Raw genomic sequence first — 27,800 nt, 5'->3', positions numbered from 1 at the left:
TCAGTGTGTATCACCAACCAGGAAGCTCAACGGAGGTTCGGTGTCCAGAGTTTTTATTGGGGTTTCATTATGAAGGTATGGTTGACTGAATGATTGGCCACCTCCTAGAACTCAATCTCCAGGCCTCCTCCCCCTTTCTGGAGGTCTAGCTGATATCGTGTGACTCAAAGCCCCAGCCATCTTATCACAAGGTTAGTCTTTTTGGAGCCACCAGCCCCCATGCTGAGTCATCTCTCTAGCATGGACCAAGGTATTGTCCCAGGAACCCACCATGAGTTAGAAAGATGCACCTATCACTCAGGAAATTCCAATGATTTACAGGTTCCCTTCCAAAAAACAGGGACAAAGATTAGTAAAATTCTTTATCATTCAACAATCTCTTTTATACGAAAAATTTGTCTTAAAGGAAACCAATATGTGAAGTAAATTCAAGTGGAATTGCTCTAACTGAGGAATCCCAGAGCCCTACCCCATAAACCCCCAATACCTTTGAAGCCCAAGAAGACTGAGTGAGTCATCCTGAACAATATCCTCCAGTCTAACATTTACAGTCCACGGATTCAGCGTCCACAGGTCAAAAATAGTCAGAAAAAAAATTCCAAAAAGTTCCAAAAAGCAAAACTTGAATTTGCTGTGTGTGGGCAGCTATTCACATAGCATTTTCATTGTATTTACAATTATTTACAAAGCATTTACATTTTATTAGGTGTTACAAGTAATCTAGAGATGATTTAAAGTATATGGGAGAAATGGGGACTTCCCTGGTGGCACAGTGGTTAAGAATCCACCTGCCAATGCAGGGGACACGGGTTCGAGCCCTGGTCCGGGAAGATCCCACATGCCGTGAAACAAATAAGTCCATGCGCCACAACTACTGAGCCTGCGCTCTAGAGCCCGTGAGCCACAACTACTGAGCCCGCGAGCCACAACTACTGAAGCCCGTGCGCCTAGAGCTCGTGCTCCGCAACAAGAGAAGCCACCGCAATGAGAAGCCCGCGCACCGCAAGGAGGAGTAGCCCCCGCTTGCCACAACTAGAGAAAGCCCATGCGCAGCAACAAAGACCCAATGCAGCCAAAAATAAAAAATAAAAAAAATAAAAAAAGTATACGAGAGGGGAATTCCCCGGCAGTCCAGCGGTTAGGACTCCGTGCTTCTGCTGCAGGGGGCGCGATCCCTGGTTGGGGAACTAAGATCCCACGTGCTGCGACATAGCCTAAATAAATAAATTAATTAAATAAAGTTAAAAACAATAAAAGTATATTTGAGGATGTACGCAGGTTATCTGAAAACATTATGCCATTTTATATGAGGGACGTGAACATCTGCAGTTTTGGTGTCCACGGGAGTCCTGCAGATATTGAGGGATGACTGTACTTCATCTTAGAAAAGGAAAGCAAGTTATCACTTTGATCTGGTAGTGCACTTAATTCATCATCCTCACTGACTGGTAGCCAAGCAGATTTTTTAAAAGCTTAGTGCATTTTTGAAAAAGAACACACTTAAATCTTAAAACCTATCACTCTGTTTAAAAATAGTTAAGCTTATTAAAACTTAACTTATTAAAAAGTAAATAGTTAACTAGAAATGACAAGCTTATGTCTGATAAAACACAAATTGTCTATTATCATAACTAAGGATGATCTGAATTAAGGCATACCCAGGAGTGTCTGGTATAGTCGTTAGCAGATATTATGCTAAACATTCTCCTATGCACAAACAGGATCAGGATCTGACTCAAACTTAAATACACAGACCAGAAATGCAACCCATTTCAGAACGCTAAAATTGTTCACATTATTTATTGATGCTGCCTCAAGATCAAGAGCTATAGCACAGTTCTTCTACGTTGTAAAACAACAAATACTTTTTAAATCAGAAAAATATAAACTACCAGTAGCAGTTCAACATGGCTTTGTGAATAGCAAATGAATTCAAAACTATTTTCTAAGACAAAAACACGGTATGTGGGAAAATAACACACACTTGCTTCTAAAGAATTCGAAGCTTCATAATGATCTCATTTTATCCTCAGATTATCCTTTTCCTTATACCCAAAAAGAGGAGATTGAGAAATCTGCCTAGCAGTACCCAGAAAAAATCACACACTGAGCCTCATTTGAATTTCAGTAGTCTTCTCAATGGATTGAAGCACTTTTTTCTGATAAGCAGCTACTTTTGATTTTCTCAAAATTTATGACTGCCAAAGATTTGGGGAGGTAAGAAATGCTGAGAGGATGATTGCCCATCATATTCAGGCTACAGGAAAAAGACTGTCATTCAGTCAGTTTGGAGACATAAAAGTTCATCAAAAATGGCCAATGGAAAAAGCAAGTCCTAAAGAAATTACCCTCTTTTTGAGATCGGAATCAATTTTTCAAAAACGTTTGTTTCACCGAATATCCCTATCCCTCCTGACCACTGGAAATTCCATTGGAAGAGCAATCTGAAGCTCTTCTAACCAGAAGTGGAAGTAGGTGTCAAAGCAACAGCATGAAAGCATCTCAGAAAAGAGCACAAAATAGAAATGAAAATCTAGAAGCATTAGAAAGAATAGCTTACAGGAGAAGTAAAATAAGAACAGAAGAAACAATAAGCACAAAATTTCTTAACCCAGTGGATATCAGACCTTTAACAGACCTGTATTCTAGATTTTTACATTTTTCTCCTGAGTATGTTTTTACAGTAACTGATTCCAGCCCTTAGACTCTGAGTAGCCTCCAAAGGCTCTGAACGATGTCTGCCTTGATTATAAGAGGAGTTAAAATGCATCCCTTGCCTACTACACGGCAGGTACTGGGCTAAGTGCTTTACGTGCATCATCTCCTCAAAATAACCTTAATGAGGACTAAGGAAGAGAAAGCTATGGCAGCTCAGAGGATCCACAGATGAAAAAGCCATGGTGTAAAACCAACAAGGAAATATGCCTTGAGGGAAACAGTGGAGACTGAAGAGGTAAAAAAAGGAGCCACATGCTACAAGGTCTTATATGCTACGTTGAAAAGTTCAAATTCCTGTGAAAAGCTGTAGATTCACTGAACTATTTTAACCAGAGGAGCCATATGATTACATTTACATTTTAGAAATATCACTGTCACCTGGAAAATGACTGGGGACAGACTGGAGGCAGGGATAACAGAGCTACTGGACTCTCCTAAAAGAGCAAGCTAAACCTGCTGGGCAGTGGCGATGACAACAGAAAGGAAGGGAGGCCTGAACGGACGGACAGATGAATGGACTCAAGAGCTATCAGGAAGAGAAGCACACAGACCACGGCAGCACCAGAACCCTGGAGGGCAAGTTCAGGGCGGCTGGGACAGAGTAGACAGTATATATTTGCCATGGGGATGTAGAAAATTACAACTACAGAATTTAAGAACGACTCCCAGGTTCTTGACATATCTGACTAAGTAAACTGAAGTACCAGTCATGAGAACAGAGGAAAAGCAAACTTGAGAAGAGAAATTTGAATATGAGTTTGAACATGCTGAATTGGAATAGTCAAGTCCAGTAAAGAGAACGTCCTGTGCTTTTTAAGTGTTCCTCATAGCAACTCCTTGAGGTAGATATTTTTATCCCTATTCACACAAGTGGAAAGTAAACTCAGAGGGGTTCTGTACTTGCCTATGTCCATATTTTGCCCACTTACTAAGAGCAAATGCTGCACCTGCAATTTAAACCCAACGCCCAAGCAAGGTCTTTCCATCACACTAAACTGCAGGAGAAAAATGTGACATTGACATTTACGAAGATTAAACTGGTTGTGGTTTGATATTTACTGGGCTAGCAAAACAGACTAAAAACATGTCCAATTCTGTAGGCTATGAGCCGGTCCAAAGTAGTGTGGCTAGGAATGCAATGTAGTATAAAAACAAAGACATGATGATTTGGTAGAGGCAGGGTAATGATTCAAAAATGCCTCTTTGGTTTCAAATCAAGATAACTAGAACATTATAAAATAACTGCATAACGAAGGAAGAACTAGACTGGAAAGATAAGTTCAGTTTTCTGATACACTGATTTTTGATTTTTGAGGTGATACTAGAACACCAAATAGATACGCAAGACCAGAACGATAGCAAGATATCAATAACTCATCCTTTAATAAATACTTATTGAGTGCGTACTATGTACCAGGCACTGTCCCTGAAGTACGAGGAACAGAAATGAAAAGTTCTTGTCCTTGTGGAGTTTACATTCTACACAGGCGGCAATCAATCAACCAATCAATCAATCAATGTGAGGTAGTTGCGTACTATAAAGAAACAAAATGGAAGAAGGACACAGAGAGGGTAAAGATGGGTATTTTTTACAGAAGGTAATCAGGGAAAGCCTCTCTTAGAAACTCTTCTGAACAGAGTCTTGAATGATGTGATGGACATCAAGACCTTCAAATACCTGAGGGAAAAATAGCCTAGGCAAAGAAAACAGCACAATATAGATACAGAGGCAGGAATGAGCTTGGCATATTCAGACCCAAGAAGCTTAGAATGAGAGAGGGTGTTTGGAGACTGTCATCATATCAGAGACATAGGAAAGGCCAGACTATGGGCCACACTAAGGAACTTGCATTTCCCTGTAAGTGGGATGGGAAGCTCCTGGAAGGTTCTGAGCAGGTAAATGACAGTACCTAAGATTTTTAAAAGATCACTGACCTTTGTAAATGAGAACTGATTGTAAGGGGCAAGAGTAGTAGCAAAGAAGCCTGCTAGAAATCTCCTGCCACAGTCTATGAAAGAAAGAACGATGACTGGAGTAAGGTAATAGTGATGTGAGAAGGAGAAGTGATGAGATTCTGGATATATTTTTAAAGTAGAGCCAGAAGATCTTGCTGATAGCATGGATATGAAGCATGAAGGAAAAAGAAGAATCAGTGATGATTCCTAGACATTAGAGATGAGTGACAGTAAATATCAATGGTGCCATCTACTGAAATAGGCAAGGATGAAGGAATGAGCAGGTTTGGGGAAGAAACCAAAAACTATTATTATCTCTATATCCCATGTTAAAGATAAGGAAACTGAGGCACAGAATATCTAAGCAATTAACCCAAAGTCACACTGCTGGTAAGCAGCAAACCTGGTAATTGAGTTCAGGCAGTGTAGCTCCAGAGTCTGAATTCTTAATGCAAAGCTAAATTGCCTCCTAAGACTCCAAGGGGAAAAAAAGTCTCAAAAAAGAAGTTCCAGAACTGAACATTTGGAAGTCACAAAAAGGAGAAGGCAAAAAGACTAAAAAAGAGCTAAGCAGAAAATTGGAAAAAGTTTGGTGTCCTGGAAACCAAGTGAATAAAGTACATCAAAGAGGAATGCTAAGAGATCAACAAAGAAATGAACTAGGAATTGACCGATGGGTTTGGCAAGACAGAAGTCACCAGGGACTCTGAAATAAAAGCTTGATGGAATGAGTTATCTTCATAATTTAAGAGTTGAACTTAGCAAGAAATATAACATCCAAAATGAGATTCATGTATTCAGTAAGTGTTTACTAAATGCTTATTAGTGCCAGAGACTGGTCTACGTGTTAGGGATACAGTAGTGAACAAACCAAACAAAAATACCTGTCCTCATGGAGCTCACATTCTAATAACATATTTAGGCGCTTCTTCAAAGAAAAAGTGATCACCAGTATTTTATCTCTATATATGAAATGTTACGTGGTATAAATCAGTATGTAAATTTCCAATTTACCATTTCAGTTTATCAGTTTATTGATGAATAAAGCTAAAGGCAATTAATTTTGAAGTAGTAAAAATATATGCTAATGTTAAGTGATAAATATATCAAGTGAGTTAGTGGGAGTACTTTAATATCACTGACATACTCACTGATGGACAAACTAAGAAGAAATATTGTTAAATGTATTCTACATACTATATTCTACATGCTATACTAGTGAAAAATTTTAAATGGGAGTCTATTGTACTCTGTCCAAGGATGATTTGCTGGGAGTCTCTGGCAGGTCTTCTTAGATAAACTTTCACGATATTTTGATACATGGATCGTGAGGAGAGAATTGATCCAAACACTAAAACCTAACTTTAAGAAGTAAGCTTTTCTGGGAGTTCCCTGGTGGTCCAGTGGTTAAGACTCCACGCTTTCACTACCGAGGGTGCGTGCGGGTTCAATGGGGAACTAAGATCCCGCAAGCCACACAGCAGTGTGGCCAAAAACAAACAAACAAAAGCAAAACAAAAAACAAACAAAAAGTAAGCTTTTCTGGAGCAAAACAATGTTCCCACACTCAAGAAGCTTACCGTCTAACAGGCTCAATGGACACATTCTCAATTCAACAAACTTTTATTAAGCACCTACTCTGTGTCAACCAGTAAGAGTTCAGGGGCTTAACACAAGATATAACTAATTTCAATGCGAAATAATTTGGTAAAGACAAAAAGTGTCCCAGGAGTTTTGAAAAGGGTGGAGATTACAGTGGGCTAGAGCAGTGTTTCTCAACTGGAAACTATTCCGTGCCCCCAGGGGACATCTAGCTATGTCTGGAGATGTTTTAAATCATAACTGGGGTTTCGGTGGGGAGAGGTGCCACTGGCGTCTAGTGGGGAGAGGTCAGGGATGCTGCTAAACACCCTACATTGCAGAGGACAGACGCCCACGACAAAGACATTTATCTGGTCCAAACCATCCGCAGTGTCGCTAATAAGAAACTCTAGGTTAGAGTAATCAGGAAATGATTCAGGTATGAGTTGGATTCTGAGTTGACTTTTAATCATAAGTAGGTGAAGAAAGGTAGAAGAAATAATACAAGCAAAAGTATAAAAGCAAGAAGGAGCCTGTGTCTGAACTGGGTGGCATAGGTACTGGGAAAGGTGTGACATTAAGAATCCAATGGTTCTTCATGACCTTTTTTTTTTTTTTTTAGATTCCATATATATGTGTTAGCATACGGTATTTGGTTTTCTCTTTCTGACTTACTTCACTCTGTATGACAGACTCTAACTCCATCCACCTCACTACAAATAACTCAATTTCGTTTCTTTCTATGGCTGAGTAATATTCCATTGTATATATGTGCCACATCTTCTTTATCCATTCATCTGTCGATGGACATTTAGGTTGCTTCCATGTCCTGGCTATTGTAAATAGAGCTGCAATGAACATTGTGGTATGACTCTTTTTGAATTATGGTTTTCTCAGGGTATATGCCCAGTAGTGGGATTGCTGGGTCGTATGGTAGTTCTATTTTTAGTTTTTTAAGGAACCTCCATACTGTTCTCCATAGTGGCTGCATCAATTTCCATTCCCACCAACAGTGCAAGAGGGTTCCCTTTTCTCCACACCCTCTCCAGCATTTATTGTTTCTAGATTTTTTGATGCTGGCCATTCTGACCGGTGTGAGATGATTATCTCATTGTAGTTTTGATTTGCATTTCTCTAATGATTAATGATGTTGAGCATTCTTTCATGTGTTTGTTGGCAATCTGTATATCTTCTTTGGAGAAATGTCTACTTAGGTCTTCTGCCCATTTTTGGATTGGGTTGTTTGTTTTTTTGTTATTGAGCTGCATGACCTGCTTGTAAATTTTGGAGATTAATCCTTTGACAGTTGCTTCATTTGCAAATATTTTCTCCCATTCTGAGGGTTGTCTTTTGGTCTTGTTTATGGTTTCCTTTGCTGTGCAAAAGCTTTTAAGTTTCATTAGGTCCCATTTGTTTATTTTTGTTTTTATTTCCATTTCTCTAGGAGCTGGGTCAAAAAGGATGTTGCTGTGATTTATGTCATGAAGTGTTCTGCCTATGTTTTCCTGGACTTGAAGATATGGGGAGGGGGAAGGGTAAGATGTGACAAAGAGAGAGTGACATGGACATATATACACTACCAAACGTAAAATAGATAGCTAGTAGGAAGCAACCGCATAGCACAGGGAGATCAGCTCTGTGCTTTGTGACCACCTAGAGGGGTGGGATAGGGAGGGTGGGAGGGAGGGAGATACAAGAGGGAAGAGATATGGGAACATATGTATATGTAAACTGATTCACTTTGTTATAAAGCAGAAACTAACACACCATTGTAAAGCAATTATACTCCAATAAAGATGTTAAAAAAAAAAAAAGAATCCAATGGAAATGTGGGTTCAAAAGGCAACAGGATATAAAGGTGATTGGGTAGTTGGAAGCTAGATTACATACGACCATGAAAACTAGATCAAGGTGCTGGCAACAGAAGAAGAAGGTATTAAGAAGTTGTTTTATTGTACACATTTGCCCTGGAAATTAATGTGGTAAGTTATAAACCTGCTTGAGAGCAGCAGCATGCTGCTTATTCATCACTCTCTTATGTCACTGAGCAGTGTCCCGTAAATAATGTGTGCTAAGTGCTTATTAAATTAAATGTAATTTCCCAATTATTTATTAACTATTACTAGTCATCTCTAAAGTTCCATCCACTGCTAAGATTCAGGACATTCGTTTAAACTGGCACCGAAGAAAGCCATCATTTAGTCGGTGCCCACCATAGAAAGGCACTGTAGGAGGCCCCTCTACACGTACTATTCCACTGAACCACAAACAGAATGTGTTTTCCCTCTCTTTAAAGACGAGGACGTTGGGACTCAAAGGGCTTCAGTAACTTGCCCATGAGTCCACTCTGAGCTAGGCAGTGGCAGGGATGGGATTGAACCTTTTTCTAGTCTTAACCCAAACCTTCAAGCTTCAGTGGCAGGCTGTAAGTTACAGTTAAAAAGCAAAATTCAAACCTTTGATCATTAAGATATACAAAGACATGAAAAGCAACTCCATTAGGGTGTCCTTATTCTTCTTTACTCTAGCAATTAGGCACGGTATTTAACTTGCTTTCATTCCACATGCGTGTGCCCCAAATGCTAGGAGCATTCAAATCACCCCCAAATTCTCTCCCCGAAAACTCAAACTCCTGTAATTATTACCCTCAGACCAGGAAAACACACACACACACACACACACACACACAAACTAACCTGTTGAACTGGTATGATCAGTACTTAAAACCGATGATTCAGAAAACCAAAAACAGACCATTTCAAATTCAGAACAAATAAGTTAGCATTTTCGGATCCCAGGTCCTCTTCCACACTTAAAGTACTGAGACCTACCCAAGGAAGGCAGCCCAGTGTCTCCGGCCCTCAATGACGTCTACACTGTTGCCAAGTATTCCATCTTCATCACTCTCTCCCAAAATCTCTGACAGTCCGCCCTGAACCAGAAGCTCTGTCCTCCCGTTACAGTTCTATCACAGATTTTAAAGTCCCCTAAGGAAGCCAACCTAAAACATTCCCGCAGTTCCAGACGTCTGACATGTGTCCCGGGAAACACTCTATCATACGGCTTATCATCCTACGCTAGCGGAGACTCCCTAGCTCTCGACTCTGTCCTCCCAGAAGCACCGTCCCAGCACCAGCTCCCGCCCCAGCTGCTCCTCGGCGGCCTTCGACACCCACCTCTCCAGCAGTTCTTTCGGAACCCACAGCCCCAGCTCAAGGCCCGTTTCCCAGACTCTCACAGTCCCCCTTCTTTCCAAGAGCATGCACCGAGCCCCCAACCTCCTCCAAACTCTTACAGAAAAGAGCCTCAGGGAAGGGGCAGGACTCGCCCGGCCCGGGGGGTCCAGACCGTCCGCCGCGAGCGGGCAGAGCGGGCTCGCGGCCCGCCGGGGGTGGACAGCGGGCGGCAGAAGCACCTACCGACGTCCTGATCGAAGGGATTGGTGGCAAAGAGAGGCATCTCCACTGCGTGCTGAGGTGTCCGCAGGGACTCCCCCTCGACACCGCGGGAGTCAGGGTACGACCGAGGAACGAAGGCTCCTCAGGCAAAAACAGCGACCGAGACGGACCCCCCCGGAGTCCGCGACAGCTCCTCCTCTCCCCGACCCTCAGCTACCGCGGCAACAGCAGCGGCGACGGCGGCGACGGGAGCGGAGGAGCCGCGAAGGCCCCCCCCGCGCGGAGCCTGTCGGGAATCTGGGCGACCTCGGCGCCGCCTGCCCAGAACCTGCCCGGAACCTGCCCCGCCCAAAGCGGCCCAACCCCAGCGCCCCCTTCGCCCGACCCCGCTTTGATTAGCCACACGAGAGAGTGGCCGTGATGCTTGCGCTTCCTGCTTTGGCCTTGGTCGGGAGCCTCAGGAGGACGGGGTCCTCCGGGCGCGCCCAAGCCGACTAGCGAGCCAGGCGTGAATCAGAGGCTGAGTAGAAAGAAAAGGGGTCGAGGCTGGGGAGAGGTAAGACCCTTTCTCCCACCCGTTCCGTTGGTTGTCACAACTTTCTGGTCCCTGGGGAGGGGGATGGAAGCCCCTTCACTCGGGGGCATCTAAGTAAAAGGGCTGTGAGTTCAATTCTCTGCCTGCGGTGACGAGGAACTTGCTTGGTGAAGTCATGTGAGCGGGGCGGCTTGGCCAGAGTCCCCACGAGGGGCGTGTCGGGCGCGCACAAGGGGAGTGTCGGGCGCGCACGAGGAGAGAGTCGGGCGCGCACGAGGGGAGTGTCGGGCGCGCGGTGCTCGCGGCGGCTGAGGCTGCGCTGGCACCTTCCCGAGAGGCCCGAACGCCCGCTTCGGAGGCTCGGTCAAAAGCACTTCTGGCTGGGCATTGGCACCTACTGCCTGACTGTGCACTCACTAAGCGATTACGGTGATTGGCAAAGCAGTGGCACAGGGCAAGAAGGTTTGCGATACCCGCCCCCCCGTCCCCAAACCGAGCAAAAATAGAAAACTGAAAAATGGAGCTAGCGATTGATTAGTGGTTCTTAATAACTTAAACTATTTCGTCATTTTATTTATAACTTTACCAAAAAAAATTCTCTATATCCTGTAGAAATGTTAAGGAGCATCTTCTAGAGATTTTTGCATCCCTCTTGGAAGGAACTTAGAGCATCTTGCATGTAAATTGAAGTTATGTAAGTCTACCAGAATTAGAGCACTTCCGAATGTAGCATGTAAACGTTTACAACGTGTGGACAGCAGGATTGGTATTGTGGAATACGAGGAGGGCTTAGAAACATCCATTAAGAATGAAGTCCCGTTTCTAAAAGTGAAAAATGACGATTAGAGTAGCATTTAGATGCGTGTTTGTCATTGAGACAAAGATGAGAAAGAGTCAGGGATGTGGGGAATCGTACACTTACAATGTTGGATGAAATTATTACAGTCTCCCTACGAGAAATATCTGGAAGTATGTAACACAAGCTTTTAAAACCGTGAATACCTTTGGACCCAACAATTCTACTTTTTGCAGTTTATCCTAAAGACATTCTTTAAGAACGTGAACAAATATATTCATGGCAACCTTGTTTATAATATCAGAGCATTGTTAAACACGAAAATGCCCGACATTAGGGATTGGACACATGACTTCCCTCTTGGTGCCTCAGTTTCCTCATCGGTATGAAACAGGAGTAATAATCAGGTTGTGAGGATCAAATGGATTCACACAAACGAAGCCCTTAGGTGCCCAGCATACAGCAAGCTCTAAATAAGTGTAAGTAATCGTTTTAACTAGTATTGGTTCAGTAAATCATAGTACACACAATGTAAAAACTCCCCGGCTATTAAAGGTGATAATATAGATCTATATTTACATAGATAGACATTTAAATACATAAGTTTGTAAAAGCAGCTTATAAAGCCATATGAGATTACAAAATACCCCCAACTTTTAAATTCTGAGAGGAAATAGGTGAGAATATTACGATTATCTCTGAATGGTAAGATTTGTGATATTTTGCTCTTTAGGCACTTTATATTTTCCAGATATTTTAGTGATGATTCTGTATGTCTTTCAAGAGCAGAAGAAAAGTTAACACAGCAATGTAAAAACTGTGGTACATTAGTGCCACCGGTTCTTAACATTTTAAGGAGCCAGTACCAAAACTTGCTTGTGTTTCATTATGATGAGTATACAATTCTTCCAAAACATCACTCTTGATATGTAAAGCAGAGCATTCTCTCTCAAAAACCGGTTCTTGATTACTGGGCTGACAGAAACAGGTGTCTACCTCAAGTTCCCGGGCATTAGTGTCTGGGGCACATTATCGTAATCGCCATGTATCAGAGCCAAATATTTATGAAGATGCATTTGGATGTGCTTTGTGCTTCACTGAATAATTCTGTTGCCAGCGATAAGCTAGTGATCAAATTGTTCAAGCCTTGATCATCAATATGTGAGCACTGGAAATAGTGAAGTAATAACACAACTATTAGTCTTGATAGCATTATCTATGTATTCTGACTTAGAAGAATGGTTATAGCTCTTTGGGGCTTTTATCATTAATATGCTATAAATAATAAACGTTTTTAATATTATTTAACATAAAACCAAATAGAAAAAGTGCAAGTGGTTTGTATTTTGAGGTTAGCTTTCCATTATTATCCCTTAAAACATTAAAACTACATGAGTTTCACTTTTAGTTTTACCATAGTTTTTAAAACGTTGTACAGACACTTTCAAGTGTTTCTGTAATATGTGTTTACGAAATTCTATGGTTAATTTTTAAATGTTAAATCCCTTTTTTTTGTTAGTTTGATTTTGAAAATTCTTCTGTCTTTAAAAACAAGACAGCAACATGCAAGTGGAGTTACTCCAGGAAAAAACTATAATTCTAAGGTTTAGGAAAAGAAATATCCTAGGAACATTACTAACACTACTTTAGTTCACACTCTTATCATCCTTTGGATGAATTATTACATTCGTCCCCTACTACGTTTTTCTCCTTTCCTACTGCTATGGACTGAATCGTGTTCCCACAGAATTCAGATGTTGAAGTCCTAACCCCTAACGTGATGACATTTAGAGATGGAGCCTTTGGTAATTAGGTAATTAGGTTTATATGAGGACATGAGGGTGGGGCCCTCATGGTGGGATTAGTGCCATTATAAGAATAGACACCAGAGACCTTCCTTTTTCTCTTCTCTCTGCCATGTGAGGACACAATGAAAAGGCACCTGTATCTGGAAGCCAGGAAGAGAGAGCTCCCCAGAACCTAACCATGCTGGCACCCTGATCTCAGACTCCAGCCTCTAGAACGGTAAAAAATAAATAAATTTCTGTTGTTTAAGCCACCCAGTCTATAGTATTTTCTCATGGCAGCTGAGTTAATACACCTACCTGTCTCCAAACCATTCTCCACACCCCTGCTGGAATGATTTTTCTAAAACACAAATCTGATTGTTATTCCTTTAAAATTCTCATATGGTTCTTCAGTCACTCAGTCATTTAATAAATATTTATTAACTCCTTATGTGTACAAAGTACCATACTAGATGCTGGAAATATCATAGGGATAAAAGCTCTTTTATGGAGTATAGCTTATGGAGAATACAGTCATTAAATAAATAATTAAATTCTAATTCCTTAGCATTACATCCTTACAGAACTGGCCCCTGAAAATCTCATTTTTAAATTTTATTTATTTATTTATTTATTTATTTATTTATTTATTTATTTATTTATTTATTTTTGGCCACACTGAGTGGCATGTGGGATTGAACCCATGCCCCCTGCAGTGGAAGTGCAGAGTCTTAATCACTAGACCGCCAGGGAAGTCCCTCATTTTTTTAAAGTCTTTTTTCAGCCCCTCTACTTTAGTCTTTCTGATGCCGCCATACTTTCCATGTCTTCAAACAAGCAATTCGTTCTGCCTTTCCTGCTCTGATTCCATACCCTCTCTAAACCTCCACTCAATTTCAATTCCCAAAAGCCTTTCCTAATTCACACCTGACCTGTACTAGGCATGTAATAAGTATTTGTTAGTTAGTTGATTATTGGCCGTTTCTATCACAGCGCTTAATGGTATTATATTTGTTCCAAGTGTCTTTTACTACATAAAAGCCACCCAACCTTAGCAACTTAGGACAACAATAATCATCTTCTTTGCTTGCAAATCAAAAAAGTGGACAGAGCTCTGACGGCACAGCTTGACTTTCTTCCACACAGTGTCAGCAGGGGTGGCTCAAGGCTGGGATGACTTTACACCTGGGGCTGCAGTCATTCGACAGCTTGCACACTTACATGTCTGGCCACTGATACTGGCAGTCGGCGGGGTCATTGGGGCTGCAGCCCAGAACACCTACAGGGAACCTCCTATGTGTCAGCATATCGGGCTGCACGTTGCAAGAGGCAGGAAGAGAAAACCTCCAGTTTCGAAGACCTGAGCTAGGAGGCGGGCACAGCAGGGTTTCAGTCATATTCTACTGGACAAGCTGTGGCAGCATCTGCACTGATGGGGAAAGGAAATAAAATCCACCCTTCGATGGAAGGAGTATAAAAGAATTTGGGGGCCATATTTGAAAGCTGCCACACTATTGTAACTTTTTACTTGTTTGTATAGCATTGGTCTGTGACTCTCTTATCTTGATATTTCCAGACTTTCCACTAAGTGTTACATAAATATCTGTTAAATGTAGTAATAAAATATGTCACGATTAAATTGGCACACTTCTCTTACCAGCCATGAGAAAGTAACAGGATCTGGACTTACCTTTCACCATAACCAAGAGAAAACTGGATAAAGTATATGGAACAACTGATTTCAGACCTAAACCAACAGACTGGGATCCCAAGGAGAAAGGGAACAAGCAGTGAGCCCTATGATTGCCACAGCTTTCTGTCCAGAGTCAGTTTCTGGACTGTGCCACAGGGAGAGGAAACCCCAAAATTACCAAAAGGGATAATAAATGACATTTTACAATGATAAAGGCATAAATTCACCAAGAAGACATAATAATATCAATTGTGTATCAACCTAAAGACAGAACTGGAAAAAAAGGAAGCAAGATTTACAGAACTGATAGGAGAAATAGCTGTTTGTTAGCTGTTTTAATACTCCTCTCTCAGGTAAAGATAGAACAAATAGAAAATCAGTAATTACATAGAAGACTCAAAGAACTCTCTCAACCAACTTGATCAAATTGACATTTATGATGGCCCACCCAAACTCTGCAAGATAACATTCTTGCCAAGTAGACACAGAACAGTAACAAAGACAGACAATATGCAGGGTCTTATAATGACTGAAAATAATTTAAAGGATAAAATTAAATAGATTTTGTTCCTTGACTAAAACAGAATTAACTTAGAAAGATAACAGAAAGATATCTGAAAATTTTCAATTTATGTAAAGATTAAACAGAACAGTTCTAAATAACCTATGTGTCAAAGAAAAATCGGAAAATATTTTGAACTGGATGAAAGTGAAAACAACAAATCAAAATTTGTGAGATGCAATTAAAGTGATGCTTAGAGGAATAGTTTAAGCATTAGATATTAGAAAAGAAACATCTAATATCAATGAGCTAAGCTTCTACCTTAAGAAGATAGACAAAGAACTCAAGTAGAAAAGATAAATAATAAAGATAAAACCAGAAATCAGTGAAATAAAACACAAATGATAGAGAAAATCAATAAAACCAAAATTTAATCTTTTAAAAAAAATGAATAAAATTGGTAACACTCTACCTAGATCAAAAGATAAAGAGGAAACACATAAACTGTCAATATCAGGAATTAAAGAAGCAACATGACTATAGATCCTATAATTAAGACATTACAGAAATTAAATAATGTTAAACCAAAACATTCATAAATATTCTTTTAAAAACCTTTACACCAATAAATTTGACAACATAGGCAAAAGGGGAAAAAAAAATCCTTGAAAGATGTAAATGATCACAACTGGGTCAAGAAGAAACAGAAAACCTGAAAACATATATATATATATATATATATATATATCAATAACAGAAATTAAATTTTTAGTTACACTCCACAAAAATCTCTAGGCCCATGAATTCAGTAGTTAATTCTATCAGACTTGTAAGGAAGAAATAATATCAAACATCTACAAAATCTTTTAGAAAATACCTCAGTGAGGAACAATTTCTTAATTATTTTATGAGGCCGACATTACCCTGACACTAAAATCAAACAAAGACATTATAACAAAGCATTAAACAATATCCCTCATTAACAGAAATAATAATAATCCTTTAAAAAAGAAATATACAGGAATATAAAGAGAATACATCATGACTAAGGAGAGAGTATCCCAGGAATATAAAGTTACTTTAGTACTTGAAAATCAATCAACGCAGTTGACAGTACTAACAGAATGTAAGAGAAACATCGTATGAAAATCTCAATAGGTACAGAAAAATACCATTTGACATAATTCAAAAGCCTTTGTGATAAAAACAACAAACTAAGAATAGAAGAAACATTTCTTAACCTGACAAAAGGCATCTTCAAAAACCTTAGACCTAACATTGCACTCAGTGGTGAAAGAGAATGATTTTTCTATAAAACGAAGCCATACAAGAATGCCCATTTTAAGAAAATAAAAATAAAAAAAAAATTTAAAAAAAAGAATGCCCATTTTCACACTACTACTTAATATTATAATGATGGTCTTAGTGCTAAAGTCAAGAAAAAACATTAGAGCAATATAGGTTTCAGACTTCGCCTTTCGCCAAGATGGAATAACAGAGACTGGATTTATCTTCTTGCTGGAAACAACTGAAAAAACAGACAAAATATATGAACAACAGTTCTCAGTGACCCTGGACATCAGGCAACAAAGAGAGTTATCCCTGAGAGGTGGGACACAAATAAAGTGAGCCTTATGATTGCCCTTGTTTACTGCCTGGATAGAGTTTCCAGGCCATGGCATAGAGCTCAGTCTCCTTGAGATGAGAAAACAGAGCTGTAGGTCCAGAGGGGCCAAAGTTGTTACGGTTTACAGGGCAGAGCACTGGAGACATGCTGGAACCCAAAAATATGCATCACCTGACAAGATAAAATACACAACGTCTGACATCTAATCAAAAATTACCAGCCTATCTACAAGAAACCTATTTTAAATACACGACTATGTCATGGTATATAAACATATACCATGCTAACACTAACCAAAAGAAAACTTGAACAGTTATATTAATGCCAAAGTTGGTTTCAGATCAAAGACTATTACCAGAAATATAGAACATCACTTTTTAATGAAAAGAGAGTCAAATAATCAAGAGAATATGAGAAAACTATATAGTTTTGCATATAGTGACAACTTCAAAGAACATAAAACAAAAACTGATAGAACTTCAAGGAAAACAAGACAACTCCATGATTATAGTTGGAAATTTCAACTCCCCTGTCTCGATAGTGATAGAACTCAGTAAGGCTGTAGAAGCTTAAATAAAACTATCAACCAGCTTGTCTTAATTGAAACTGATAGAACACTACATCTGATGAAAGCTGATTATGTATTCTTTTTTAAGTGCACATGACATACTTATCAAGATAGAGAATATTCCAGGCCATAAAACATATCTCAATAAATTTAAAAGGATTCAAGTCATACAAAGTATGTTTTCTGAGTACAATAGAATTAAATTAAAAATAAATTACAGAAGAATATTTAAAAGTCCCCAAATATTTGGAAACTAAGTAACACTTCTAAATAACCCATTGGTCAGAGGAGAAATAAAAATGAAAAATAAAAAGTATTGTGAATGGAATGATATTGAAAATACAACATATCAGAATTTATGGGAAGCAGTTATAGCAGTATCTAGAGGGATATTTATAATATAGCATATATACTGGAAAAAAGCTCTCGAATCAATTGTCTCAGCTTTTGTTTTAAGAATCTAGAAAAAATTGCAAATGAAACCCAAAGAAAGCAGAAGAACGGAAGCAGTAAACATCAGAGAGGAAAGCAATGAAAAAGGAAACAGAAAAACAATAGGGGAAAATAAAAGGCAATAAATAAAATTGATAAAACTGTAGTCGGACTGATGAGGGAAAAAAGAAAAGATACAAATTACAAATTTCAGAAACGAGAGAAGTGACATCACTACAGATGCTACAGATATTAAAAAGATAATAAGGGAGTATTATGGCCAACTCTATAACTATAAATTAGATAACTTAAAGGAAATGGCAAATTCCTTCAACTGCACAAACTACTAAAGCTCAGGACAGAAATAGTTAACTTGAATAGCTCTATTTCTATTAAAGAAATGTAATTTCTTGTTGAAATCCTTTAACAAAATTAACTTTGGGTCTAGATGGATTCACTGGAGATGACCAAGGGGTATGAGGAAATTGGGAAGGGATGGGTTGATGGTATATCTTCATTATTTTGATAGTGGTGGTAGTAGTTTCATGGATATGTATATGTCAATACTTATCAAATTGTACATTTTAAATATGTAAAGATTATTTTATGTCAATTATACCTCAATAAAGCTGTTTAAAAATCACCAGCAAGAATATCCTTTGCAACAATTTATAGTTTTGATGAAACATTTTTAGACAATCACTTAAAAATATGAGTGAAGGTAAAAATGTTTGAAAACCACACCCTCAGGTCATTCCCCAGCAAGATTGCCCCACCTCCCCAGGCTCTCCTAATAAATAATTCTAAAACAACTGCTTCTTCTGAGTAACATGGTTTAACGTGTTTTTTTTGAGCAGGTCAGACAAATCTGTAAAATGTAAGGGTCTATAAATAGCCTTTTCACAACAAAAGATAGTTTTATAATAAACATAAACTCCCTTGATTTATTATAGCTCACTTGACTTCCACTTTTGACCCCTTTCTTATTATAAAGATTATACATCTTCTTTAACCTAATAACTGCTAATGACTGGGTAACTGGATTAGCAACACTCAACAGTTGGTGAGGGTTTATGGTGATTCCGCTGACTCAGTTTGCAGCTGGTGTATCATGAAGGATCTTTGAAAATGAAGACGTCACCAAGGAATCTGCTCCTCCCCAGCATTTACCATTCAAAGACTTTTCAGAGGCTTCCAGGCGTGTTAAAATAAGCCACAGATTTTCAAAACAGATGACTCCAATTATGAAGGTAGCTCAAAGTTTCTGGGCACAGTGAAAAATGAATGTGCTTACTGTAAGGAAATATACAAGGAAAAAGGCAGCTTCATTCTAAAGTTCCCTTGCTATATCTGTGCCTATGTAGCAAATGTTCCCCAAAGGAGCACTTAAAATCTACTTTTTATATTGTGTTTAGTCTAACATAATTAATGTTTATAATAGCATATGTGTATCTTTCATTTCGTTTTCATTATCAATTTTGTAAGGTATGAAATTGTTCTTCGAGAATGAATTTCTTACTTATAATAATATGACTAGAACAGAAGGATTTTACTTACAAAGGTTGGACTTTCAACTTTCTGCCTAGAACCACATTTGTAGGATTGATTCTATTTTAGAGGAGATGCTAGTAAGCTCTAGGTAATGATATCACTGTGCCTCAGTTTTCACATCAATAAAAAATTAAATTAATTCCAACATTGCTCCCAAAATACAGTGCTCAATTTATCGTTTTCTAGATTAGTACCTCTGTGTTTAGAGGTTTCTCACTCTTAACATTTCAGTTCTCGTTCTCTTTGTATTTGCTTTTAGTTGTACTTCCCCTACTCACTTCAGCTGCATTTTATAAATACTCTCTTCTTGACTCTACCAGCTTTCTTCTCTCTCATATTCATTCCTATTGTGATACTTACAAATAGAAAAACTGGTTAAAATTTTTAATTGTTTTTTTCTCTTCAGTTAATGACATCACGTCCCATTAATGATATCATTGTTCTTATTCTGTTGAAATAACCACATCAAGCCTAGTTAAGTTTTATCACTATATGCTGAAAACACGCATTACATATCACATTATATCACTAACGTCACTAACACGGTCACTAACACTGTCACCGACACAAATCATTAACTCTGATTTCAAGATTTGTTTTAAAGCTATTATAATCAAGACAGTATGGTACTGGTATAAAGATAGACTAATCAATCAATGGAACAAAATAGACATTTGAGAAATACATCCATACATATATGGACATCTGATTTTTGACAAACATACAAAGGCAATTCAGCAGAGAAAGGATAGGTTTTCAACAAATGGTACTGGAACACTTGGTTCTCTATAAGCAAAAGTATGAATTTCAATCTATATTTCACACCATATACAAAAATTAACTCAAAATGGATTATAGGCCTGAATGTAGAACTCCAAACTATTAATCTTCCACAAGAAAACTGGACAAAATATTTTGTGACCTTGGGTTGGGCAAGAGTTTTAGATATGACATCAAAGACATAATCCATCAAAGAAAAAAATTAGTAAATAGGACTTCATCAAAACAAAAGCAACTCACAAACTGGGAGAAAATATGTGCCCATGATATATCTGATAAAGGACTTGTATCCAGAATATATAAAGTACTCTCGAAACAATAAGAACACGATTGTACCACTAAGAAAATGGGCAAGAGATCTGAATTGTCTCTAAAGCAAAGAAAATACACAATTGACAAACAAGCACATGAAAAGAAGATCAGCCCATTAGTCATTAGGGAAATGAAAATTAAAACCACAATGAGATAGCACAACACATCAATTAGAATACATTAATATAAAATTTCAGATACTGACCATACCAAGTGTTGGCCAGGATGCAGAGCCACTGAAAGTCTTCTGCATGGCTGGCGGGAATGTAAAATGGTACAACCCCCTTGGAACACACTTTGGCAGTTTTTTTTTTTTTTCTTTTATTTTTTAAAATTTATTTATTTATTTTTGGCTGTGTTGGGTCTTCGTTTCTGTGCGACGGCTTTCTCTAGTTGCGGCAAGCGGGGGCCACTCTTCATCGCGGTGCGCGGGCCTCTCACTATCGCGGCCTCTCTTGTTGCGGAGCAGAGGCTCCAGACGCGCAGGCTCAGTAGTTGTGGCTCACGGGCCTAGTTGCTCCGCGGCATGTGGGATCTTCCCAGACCAGGGCTCGAACGCGTGTCCCCTGCATTGGCAGGCGGACTCTCAACCACTGCGCCACCAGGGAAGCCCATTTTGGCAGTTTCTTAAAAAGGTAGGCATATACCAACCATGCAAGCCAGTCATTCCACTCCTAAGTATTTACCTAAGAAAAATGAAAGCATAGATCCGAACAAAGATTTGTCAACGAATGTTCATAGATGCTTTATTCATAGATGCTTTATTTGTACCTGGAAAAAAATATCTAAGCATGAGTAGATAAACAAATTATGTGGTGAATGGATAAACAAACTGTGGTATATCCATATAATAGAATACTTCCCAGCAATAAAAGAGTGAATTACTGATACACAACATGGATGAATCTCTAATTCATAATTCGTGATTCATAATTCAGCTACATAATTCGTAGAACACAGAGCAAAATGAAAATATGGGTTCCCTTGTTCATATATTATTAAGAATTTCAAAACAGTGACAATAGAGCATTAAACCAAGTGTCAGGCCCTTTTAAGCACAGGATCCTGTGGGACTACACCAGTTGCAAGCCCATAAAGCTGGACCTTCTCAAAATAATTATCCTGAGAGAAGGAAGCCAGACGAAAAGAGTACACAATGTATGATTTCATTTATATAAAATTATTGAAAATGTAGACTCATTTAAAGTAATGGGAAACTGATCAGTGGTTGCCTGGAGACCACATGGGGTGGGATGGGGTAGGAGGAGGGATTAAAAGGAGCAGAGGGAAACTCTCTGGGATGATGTACGTGTCCACTATCTTGATTGTGGTGAAGGTTTCACAGATGATACATATGCCAAGGCTTATTAAATTGCACCTTTTGAATATATGCACTTTACTGTATGTCAATTATACCTCAGTAAAGGTATTAAATATTGCAAAACATTAATTAGGCTTTGAGAAGGATTTTTTAAAAATACAGTTCTTGATCACTGGTATGCAATTCTTCCCCACAGCCAAAACACACACAAGTGTGTTAAGTAAAAGCAGAAGACAGTATATAATTAGCTACTAAAATGAATGACACATTATCAGTACAAACTAATTCTGTGGAAGAATAAGGATCCAGTATGAGCTGAAGCAATCAGGGAAAGCCACTGGAAAAAACTGGTATTGAATGTAGCCTTGAAGAGTGAATGAGACTTACACAAACAGGAAAGGGAAAATAGCAGTTTGGGTAGGGAGAAAAGAATGGAAGTTTGGATTAAAAGTTAGCCAGATCAGTTTACAGACAATGAACAGACCTGCTTTGTTGGGTCAGAGTATTTTGGTGACGGGCACGTCATAAGAGATAAATGTTCGATTGGCTCCCCTGGGTTCAGATTATAGTAGACAGCTCTGAAGCCAAGCTGACTAATCCATTTTTACCCTAAAGACAAGGGCTAACGTGTAGATTGATAAAAGATGTTTTGAGAAGTGAAACAGTGTTATATGTAGAAAGCTATTCCAAATCTTCTTTGCTTTGGGGACACCTTGCTTTCAAGCAGGCTCCCACCTCAACTTTCTTTTCCCTGCCTCAAAATACCTCCATCTCCATTTCCTTTATGCCTGTCTGAGAAAGAAGGGTCCTTTCTCTTTTTGAAACCTAATTCCTCCATCTATGTTCTTACTCGCTAACCCTCTCACAACCACAGGGATCTTGCTTCATGAAATAGCCTATTTCACATAGACAATCAGGCTCTTCATATCTTACGGCACCTTTGCTTCAACAAATAAGCAAATGAAACCCTTTTTTTTGGGACTCTACTGTGTCTCAAGATATTTCCTTATTCATTGCCCTCTTCATGCTGAAGTTGACCACCAACCTAGCTCTGGGCTTTATCATTTCTCTCTCAGACTGAAACTCATCTCATTTCCTGCATCCCTCATGCCTTCTGCATTCAGTACACTGCTGCCAGATTAACCTTGGAAAAGAGGCTTCTTCAGTATGATTTTCCTTCTCTCAAGTCTTCAGAAATTCACTCCTGCCTTTTAAAATAGAGTGGTTCTCAACGTGTTTCTACTCTACCTCTCGCCTGATACTTTTAAGATTTAGTCAAAGTGCACAACTCACTTATCCTCAAGCTTCCTTGTTTTTCCCACCCCCATGTTCATGGTGAGCACTCAGCCTGCAAGATCCTCCTGCAATCTGTCTGTTGGAATCATACTCATTCTTCAAGTATTCAAAAGTGATTTTCTGAGCCCCCAGACAAGTTATTCCCATAGCACTCCGCGATTCACTTTTCAGATTTCTTTTACTCTGCATTTGATGATAGAATACGAGCTTTGGTGTCAGGAAGAACATCAAAATCTGTACTTATTAGATTCTGACCTCGGGCAAGTTTCTTAATCCCTCCAGAGTTCAATTGCCTCATTTGAAAATGTGGATAATAATACCTATCTGTAAAGACTGTTGTATGGATTAAATCAGTGGAAGTGCCTGGCATATGAAAGGTGGTATGTTTCTGACATTATCTTGGAATACATTTATTTGTATGAGTTTCTTATCCACTAAAAAGCACTGTAGGTCTTTTGAGGACAGGCCCCATTTTTCATTCATTTTGGTACCCCCTATTTGTACGTAGTATACAGTAAATTATTTACTTTTTAAAGGGACAATTTTAGAAGTCCGTTGGCATGTAATTTACTCTTAGGATATTTCAAAGTTTTTTCCCCAAAATGTTATATTCAACTTTGTTTAAAAATATAGCCACTCTGAAAATGTTACATCTCATGTCATATTCAATGTTTTAAAGAAATAATTGGAGAAACTATTAACTGTAATATACAAACCCATTCTGCCACAAAATTTGGGTTTTATGCTAAACATATCAATATTGTAAATTTTACACTTTATTTATTATGCATGACACTAAAACCAACTCTAAGTAACAATTTATATACATAAAATGCATCTGCTTTATGTGTTTAGTGTGATGAGTTTTGACAGATGTATACACCTGTGTAACACCACAATCAACAAATAGAACACTTACATTGTTCCGAAAGGATTCCTGTGTCTATTCCCAGTTTGTTCTCTTTGCACACATCCCCAGCACCAGGCAACAACTTTCCTGTTTCTTGTCACTGTATATTAGATTTTCCTTTTCTAGTTTCATATAAATGAAGTCATATACTATGTAATCTTTCTATCTGCTTTTGCTCAGCATAGAGTTTATTAGATTCATTCATGTTGCATGTTCAGTAGTTTGTTTCTTTTCATTGCTGAGTCATATTCCATTGTATGAACATACTACCATTTGTTTATCCATTCACATGTTGATGGACATGGATCATTTTCAGTTTGGGGCAACTATGAATAAAACTGCTATGAACGTTGGTGTCCAAGTCTTTGTATGGATCTATTTTCGTTCTCTTGGTTAAATACCTAGGAATGAAGTTACTGGGTCATATGGTAAGCAAGTGTATGTTGATCTTTTTAAGAAATTGCCAAATTTTTTTCCAAAGTAGTATTCTCTTTAGCCATGTATGAGAACGCCAATTGCTCCACATCCTTGCCAACATTTAAAAATATTAGATGTAGTGATGTCTCATTGTGGGTTTAATTTGCATTTCCCTAATGACTAAAAAGATCGAGCATCTTTCCATGTACTATTATTTCCATATCTTCTTTGTGACATGTCTATTCAAATTTTTTGCTCATTTAAAAAAAATTATTATATTATTGTTATAAGAATTCTTTATATATTCTGGATACCAAGTTCCTTGTCAGATACATGTATTGTGAATATTTTCACTTTTTTAATGGTGTCTTTGGGATAACAGAAGTTTTACATTTTGATGAAGTTCCATCTGTCTTTACTTTTATGATAAATGCTTTTTTCTAGGTCATTGTATCTAAGAAATCTTTGCCTTCCCCAAGGTCACAAAGATTCTGCTGTTTTCTTCCATAAGTTTTAGAGTTTTAGCTTTTATATTTAGGTCTATGATCCATATCAAATGAATACTTGTCTATAGTGTAAGGTAAGGATCAAGTTTTTTGTTTTTTGGTTTTTTTTAAATGTGGATATCTAGTTGTTTCAGCACCTTTTGTTGAAAAGACTTAAACTTCGCATCTTTGTTGAAAACCAGTTGACCATATGTATGGGGGTCTGGACTCTATTCACTGATCTGTATGTCTATCCTTATGCCTACCCCACTGTCCTGTAAACTGTAGTTTTATATTGTTGAAAACAGATATGTATGTGTTCCAGCTTCGTTCTTACTACACATTTCTGTATCAATTTTAGAGTTATCTTGTCAAATTAAAAAAATATTCTGCTGGGATTTGGAGAGAACTGACAGTTGAACAACTTGAGTCTTCCAATTCACGAACATAGAATAGCTATTTATTTAGGTCTTCACTTTCTCTTGACAGTGATTTATAGTGTTCAGTGTACGGGTCTTGCACGTTTTGTTAAATTTATCCCTCTATATTTCATGGTTTGGGATGCTGATAAGCATTAGATAGTTTTACTCTAAATTTCAATTTCCAGTTGTTCATTTCTAGAATGTATGAAAGGATTGATTTTTTGTTACATTGGCCTTGTATCCTGCAACTAGTTCCAGTAGCTTTTTTGTGGATTCATTAGGCTTTTCTAATAACACAATATTGTCACTTGCAAATAGTTTTACTTCTTTTTCCAATGTAAATGCCTTTAAAAACAGTAGTTCATAGTTTTCATCAAATTTGAACAATTTTCAGCCAGTATTTCTTCCCCAGACACACCTCAGACTTCCCCATCTCCCATTGTTAACATCTTCCTCAAAATTATCTAAGTTTCTCAGATCAGGCTGGTAGTTCCGTCTGGGGGAGGTGCCCAGAGCCCAGATCAGGATCCTCGTGGACCAGGTCCAACTTTCGTCTCTGTGGTCTTTCCGGGGTGGTCTCCAGCCCAGGGCCAGGTTCAGGTTCCCGGAGGACGACCTAACAAGTAGATCGCTTCCCTTGCTCTGCTCAGAATTTCTTTCACTGGATCACCAGAGGTCCGAGTTGCCCGAATGGCGCTCACACACTGATTTGGGGTGACTCAAGCTGTTTCAGGCCTGTAAGTGGTTTACATGGATGATTTCACTTAAATCTCACAACAACCCCACGAGGTAGGTTTTATAATTATTCCCACTGAGGAAATTGAAGCATAGAGAGATTTAGTTGCCCAAGTTCACATAGCTAATAAGACTGGTGGAGCCTGGAATTTGGGGCTTGAATTCCAGTCATCTGACTCCAGAGCCTGCCTTCTTAACTGTGTGCTTTAAGGGGAAAGAGGAAAGAACTGTTAGGAGAAAGCATGTGTATCTGGAAGAAGATTTTAAAAAAAGGAGACACAGAGTGCATAACAGTGGGATACTACGTTTCCTGCGGTAAGGGCTCTTGCTAGCTTTCCATCCGTAGGTTGCCTCTGTCTGCGCAAACTTTTCTCCTTTGGTATCTTGTCACGTGCTATTTCCTCCAGTTTCCCTCTAACATCCAGCATCCCGCGCTGCAGTGCAATGCACGCCCACAGAACACTGGCTCCGGTGGAATCCACGCAGGTGGGGCACTCCTATTCCACCCCCCGCCCCATGCCTGCTCCACTGGCTGGGAAAAGTGAAACAGGGTGAAAAGTGGGCGCTTCCTCCCCAGAAGTTCTTAAGAATGAGTCTTTGGCGGGAGGATCCCACGGCCTCTCTCCACCTCCAGAAACAATCTTACAGAAGTCTGGGCGGGGCAGGGCCACACCAAGTCCAGGTGCGTTTAGACTCAAGGCACTAACTAGCAAGGCGCCCGTCGTCTGCGCCGAGACGCCCCGGCTGTCTCCAAGAGGAGGCTCCCCCAGCTGGCGAGGCGGATGGGTTTCCCTGGGAGCGGAGCTTGAGCTCGCACCCAGGGGTTCCCGGGACCCCCGTGCGCCCCCGCGCCCAGGACCGGCGGCCGGGTCCCCGCGCGGCGCGCGCTCCCGCGGGCCGGGGGCGGGGCGGGGCGGTGGCCCGGGGCGCCCGCTCCTCCCCCTGCGGGCGGCCAGGCTGGCGACGCCGAGACCCCTGCGCGCTGCACATGGGGCGCCTGACGGAGGCGGCGGCAGCGGGCGGCGGCGCTTCAGCGGCGCGCTCGGCCGGGCCCCCTCCCGCTCCCCTGCCCCTCTCGTCCACGTCCCCCGGCTGCGCGGCCACCATGGCGTCCAGCGAGGAGGACGGCACCAACGGCGGCGCCTCGGAGGCCGGCGAGGAGAGGGAGGCCGCGGGCAAGAGGAGGCGCCGGGGCTTGCTGGCCACCTCCTGGCTCACCTTCTACAACATCGCCATGACCGCGGGGTACGTGCGCCCAGAGGGCGGTACGTGCGCCCAGAGGGGCCCTCCCCGCGCCGCCGCCGCTTGGCATTCCGCGCTCCGGGCGCCGGCGGGCCGGGGGGCGCGCCCGGCTCCGGGGAGGGGGCGGCGAGGGGCCGGGCGCGCTTGCGCGCCGGGAGGCGTGGTGGTCGCGGCGCGGGGGCGCGCGCGGCGGCCGTGGGGGAGGGGCGCCGCCGCCGCCGCCGCCGCCGCCGCCTGCGGGCTTGAATGGAGCGTGGTCGGGGGGGCCAGGGGCGCCGGGGCCCTGCTCGCCGGGCATTGCCTAATACGGTGCACGGCGTGCGCGGCGGCCGCGGAGCGCGGGCCGGAGGTTAAGTATAGACCCGGGCAGGAATGCGGGGCCGCCCCGCGGGGGAGGCGGCTCCGGCCCGGCCGCCTCGGGCGCCGCTACTGCTGCTGCTCCTGGAGACGCGCCGGGGTCCCGCCACCCCGGAGCCCGGAGCCGTCCGGCCGGGGGCCCAGACCCGCGTCCTCGGCCGCCGGCCCCTGGAGTGCGTTTCCTCGTGCCGCCGATGGCTGGGCAGTGTTCCTAACTATTCGTGTCGCTACGGGGTTTTTTGCTGTTGTTTGGGGTTTTTTTTAAGTAATAGTGCTCCCGAGAACTTCTTACTTGGGACGGTTTTCAAAAAACCCTGCCGGATCGGAGCATAGCACTCGTGTCCAGCATCTTGTTGGCTCCGTGACTGATAGCCTGTAC

The 27,800-nt window shown here is 40.6% G+C and overlaps 3 protein-coding genes across 4 annotated transcripts in view; 1 reads left to right on the top strand and 2 right to left on the bottom strand.

The window, feature by feature from the left end:
- STAM (signal transducing adaptor molecule) overlaps positions 1-9,943 on the bottom strand; it is a 69,098-nt gene extending 59,155 nt beyond the window's left edge. The window contains exon 1 of one of the 2 annotated variants that reach the window (XM_082385508.1): positions 9,675-9,943. In XM_082385508.1, the coding sequence (XP_082241634.1) occupies positions 9,675-9,714 (40 nt within the window). In that variant the 5' untranslated portion in view covers positions 9,715-9,943. The remainder of the gene's footprint in view (positions 1-9,674) is intronic. The other variant, XM_082385507.1, reaches the window with a different exon arrangement.
- Positions 9,944-14,984: 5,041 nt separating this feature from the next.
- Positions 14,985-27,452, bottom strand: LOC309625692 (uncharacterized protein). The gene is made up of 2 exons (XM_082385754.1): positions 27,041-27,452; positions 14,985-25,822 (listed from the first exon to the last, which is right to left on the bottom strand). Exons 1-2 carry the CDS (start codon positions 27,360-27,362, stop codon positions 25,785-25,787), a joined length of 360 nt encoding a protein of 119 aa, XP_082241880.1. The 5' UTR covers positions 27,363-27,452; the 3' UTR covers positions 14,985-25,784.
- The window catches only part of HACD1 (3-hydroxyacyl-CoA dehydratase 1), a 20,103-nt gene continuing 19,002 nt past the window's right edge, over positions 26,700-27,800 (top strand). Inside the window, exon 1 of the mRNA XM_082385688.1 lies at positions 26,700-27,067. Coding sequence (XP_082241814.1) covers positions 26,811-27,067 — 257 coding nt within the window. The 5' untranslated portion in view covers positions 26,700-26,810. The remainder of the gene's footprint in view (positions 27,068-27,800) is intronic.

The sequence above is a fragment of the Balaenoptera borealis genome (assembly GCF_965194805.1).
Source record: "Balaenoptera borealis genome assembly, chromosome: 3".
Classification (NCBI taxonomy): domain Eukaryota; kingdom Metazoa; phylum Chordata; class Mammalia; order Artiodactyla; family Balaenopteridae; genus Balaenoptera; species Balaenoptera borealis.
Note: the sequence above shows the minus strand (reverse complement) of the source record. Positions and strands in the feature narration are given on the sequence as shown.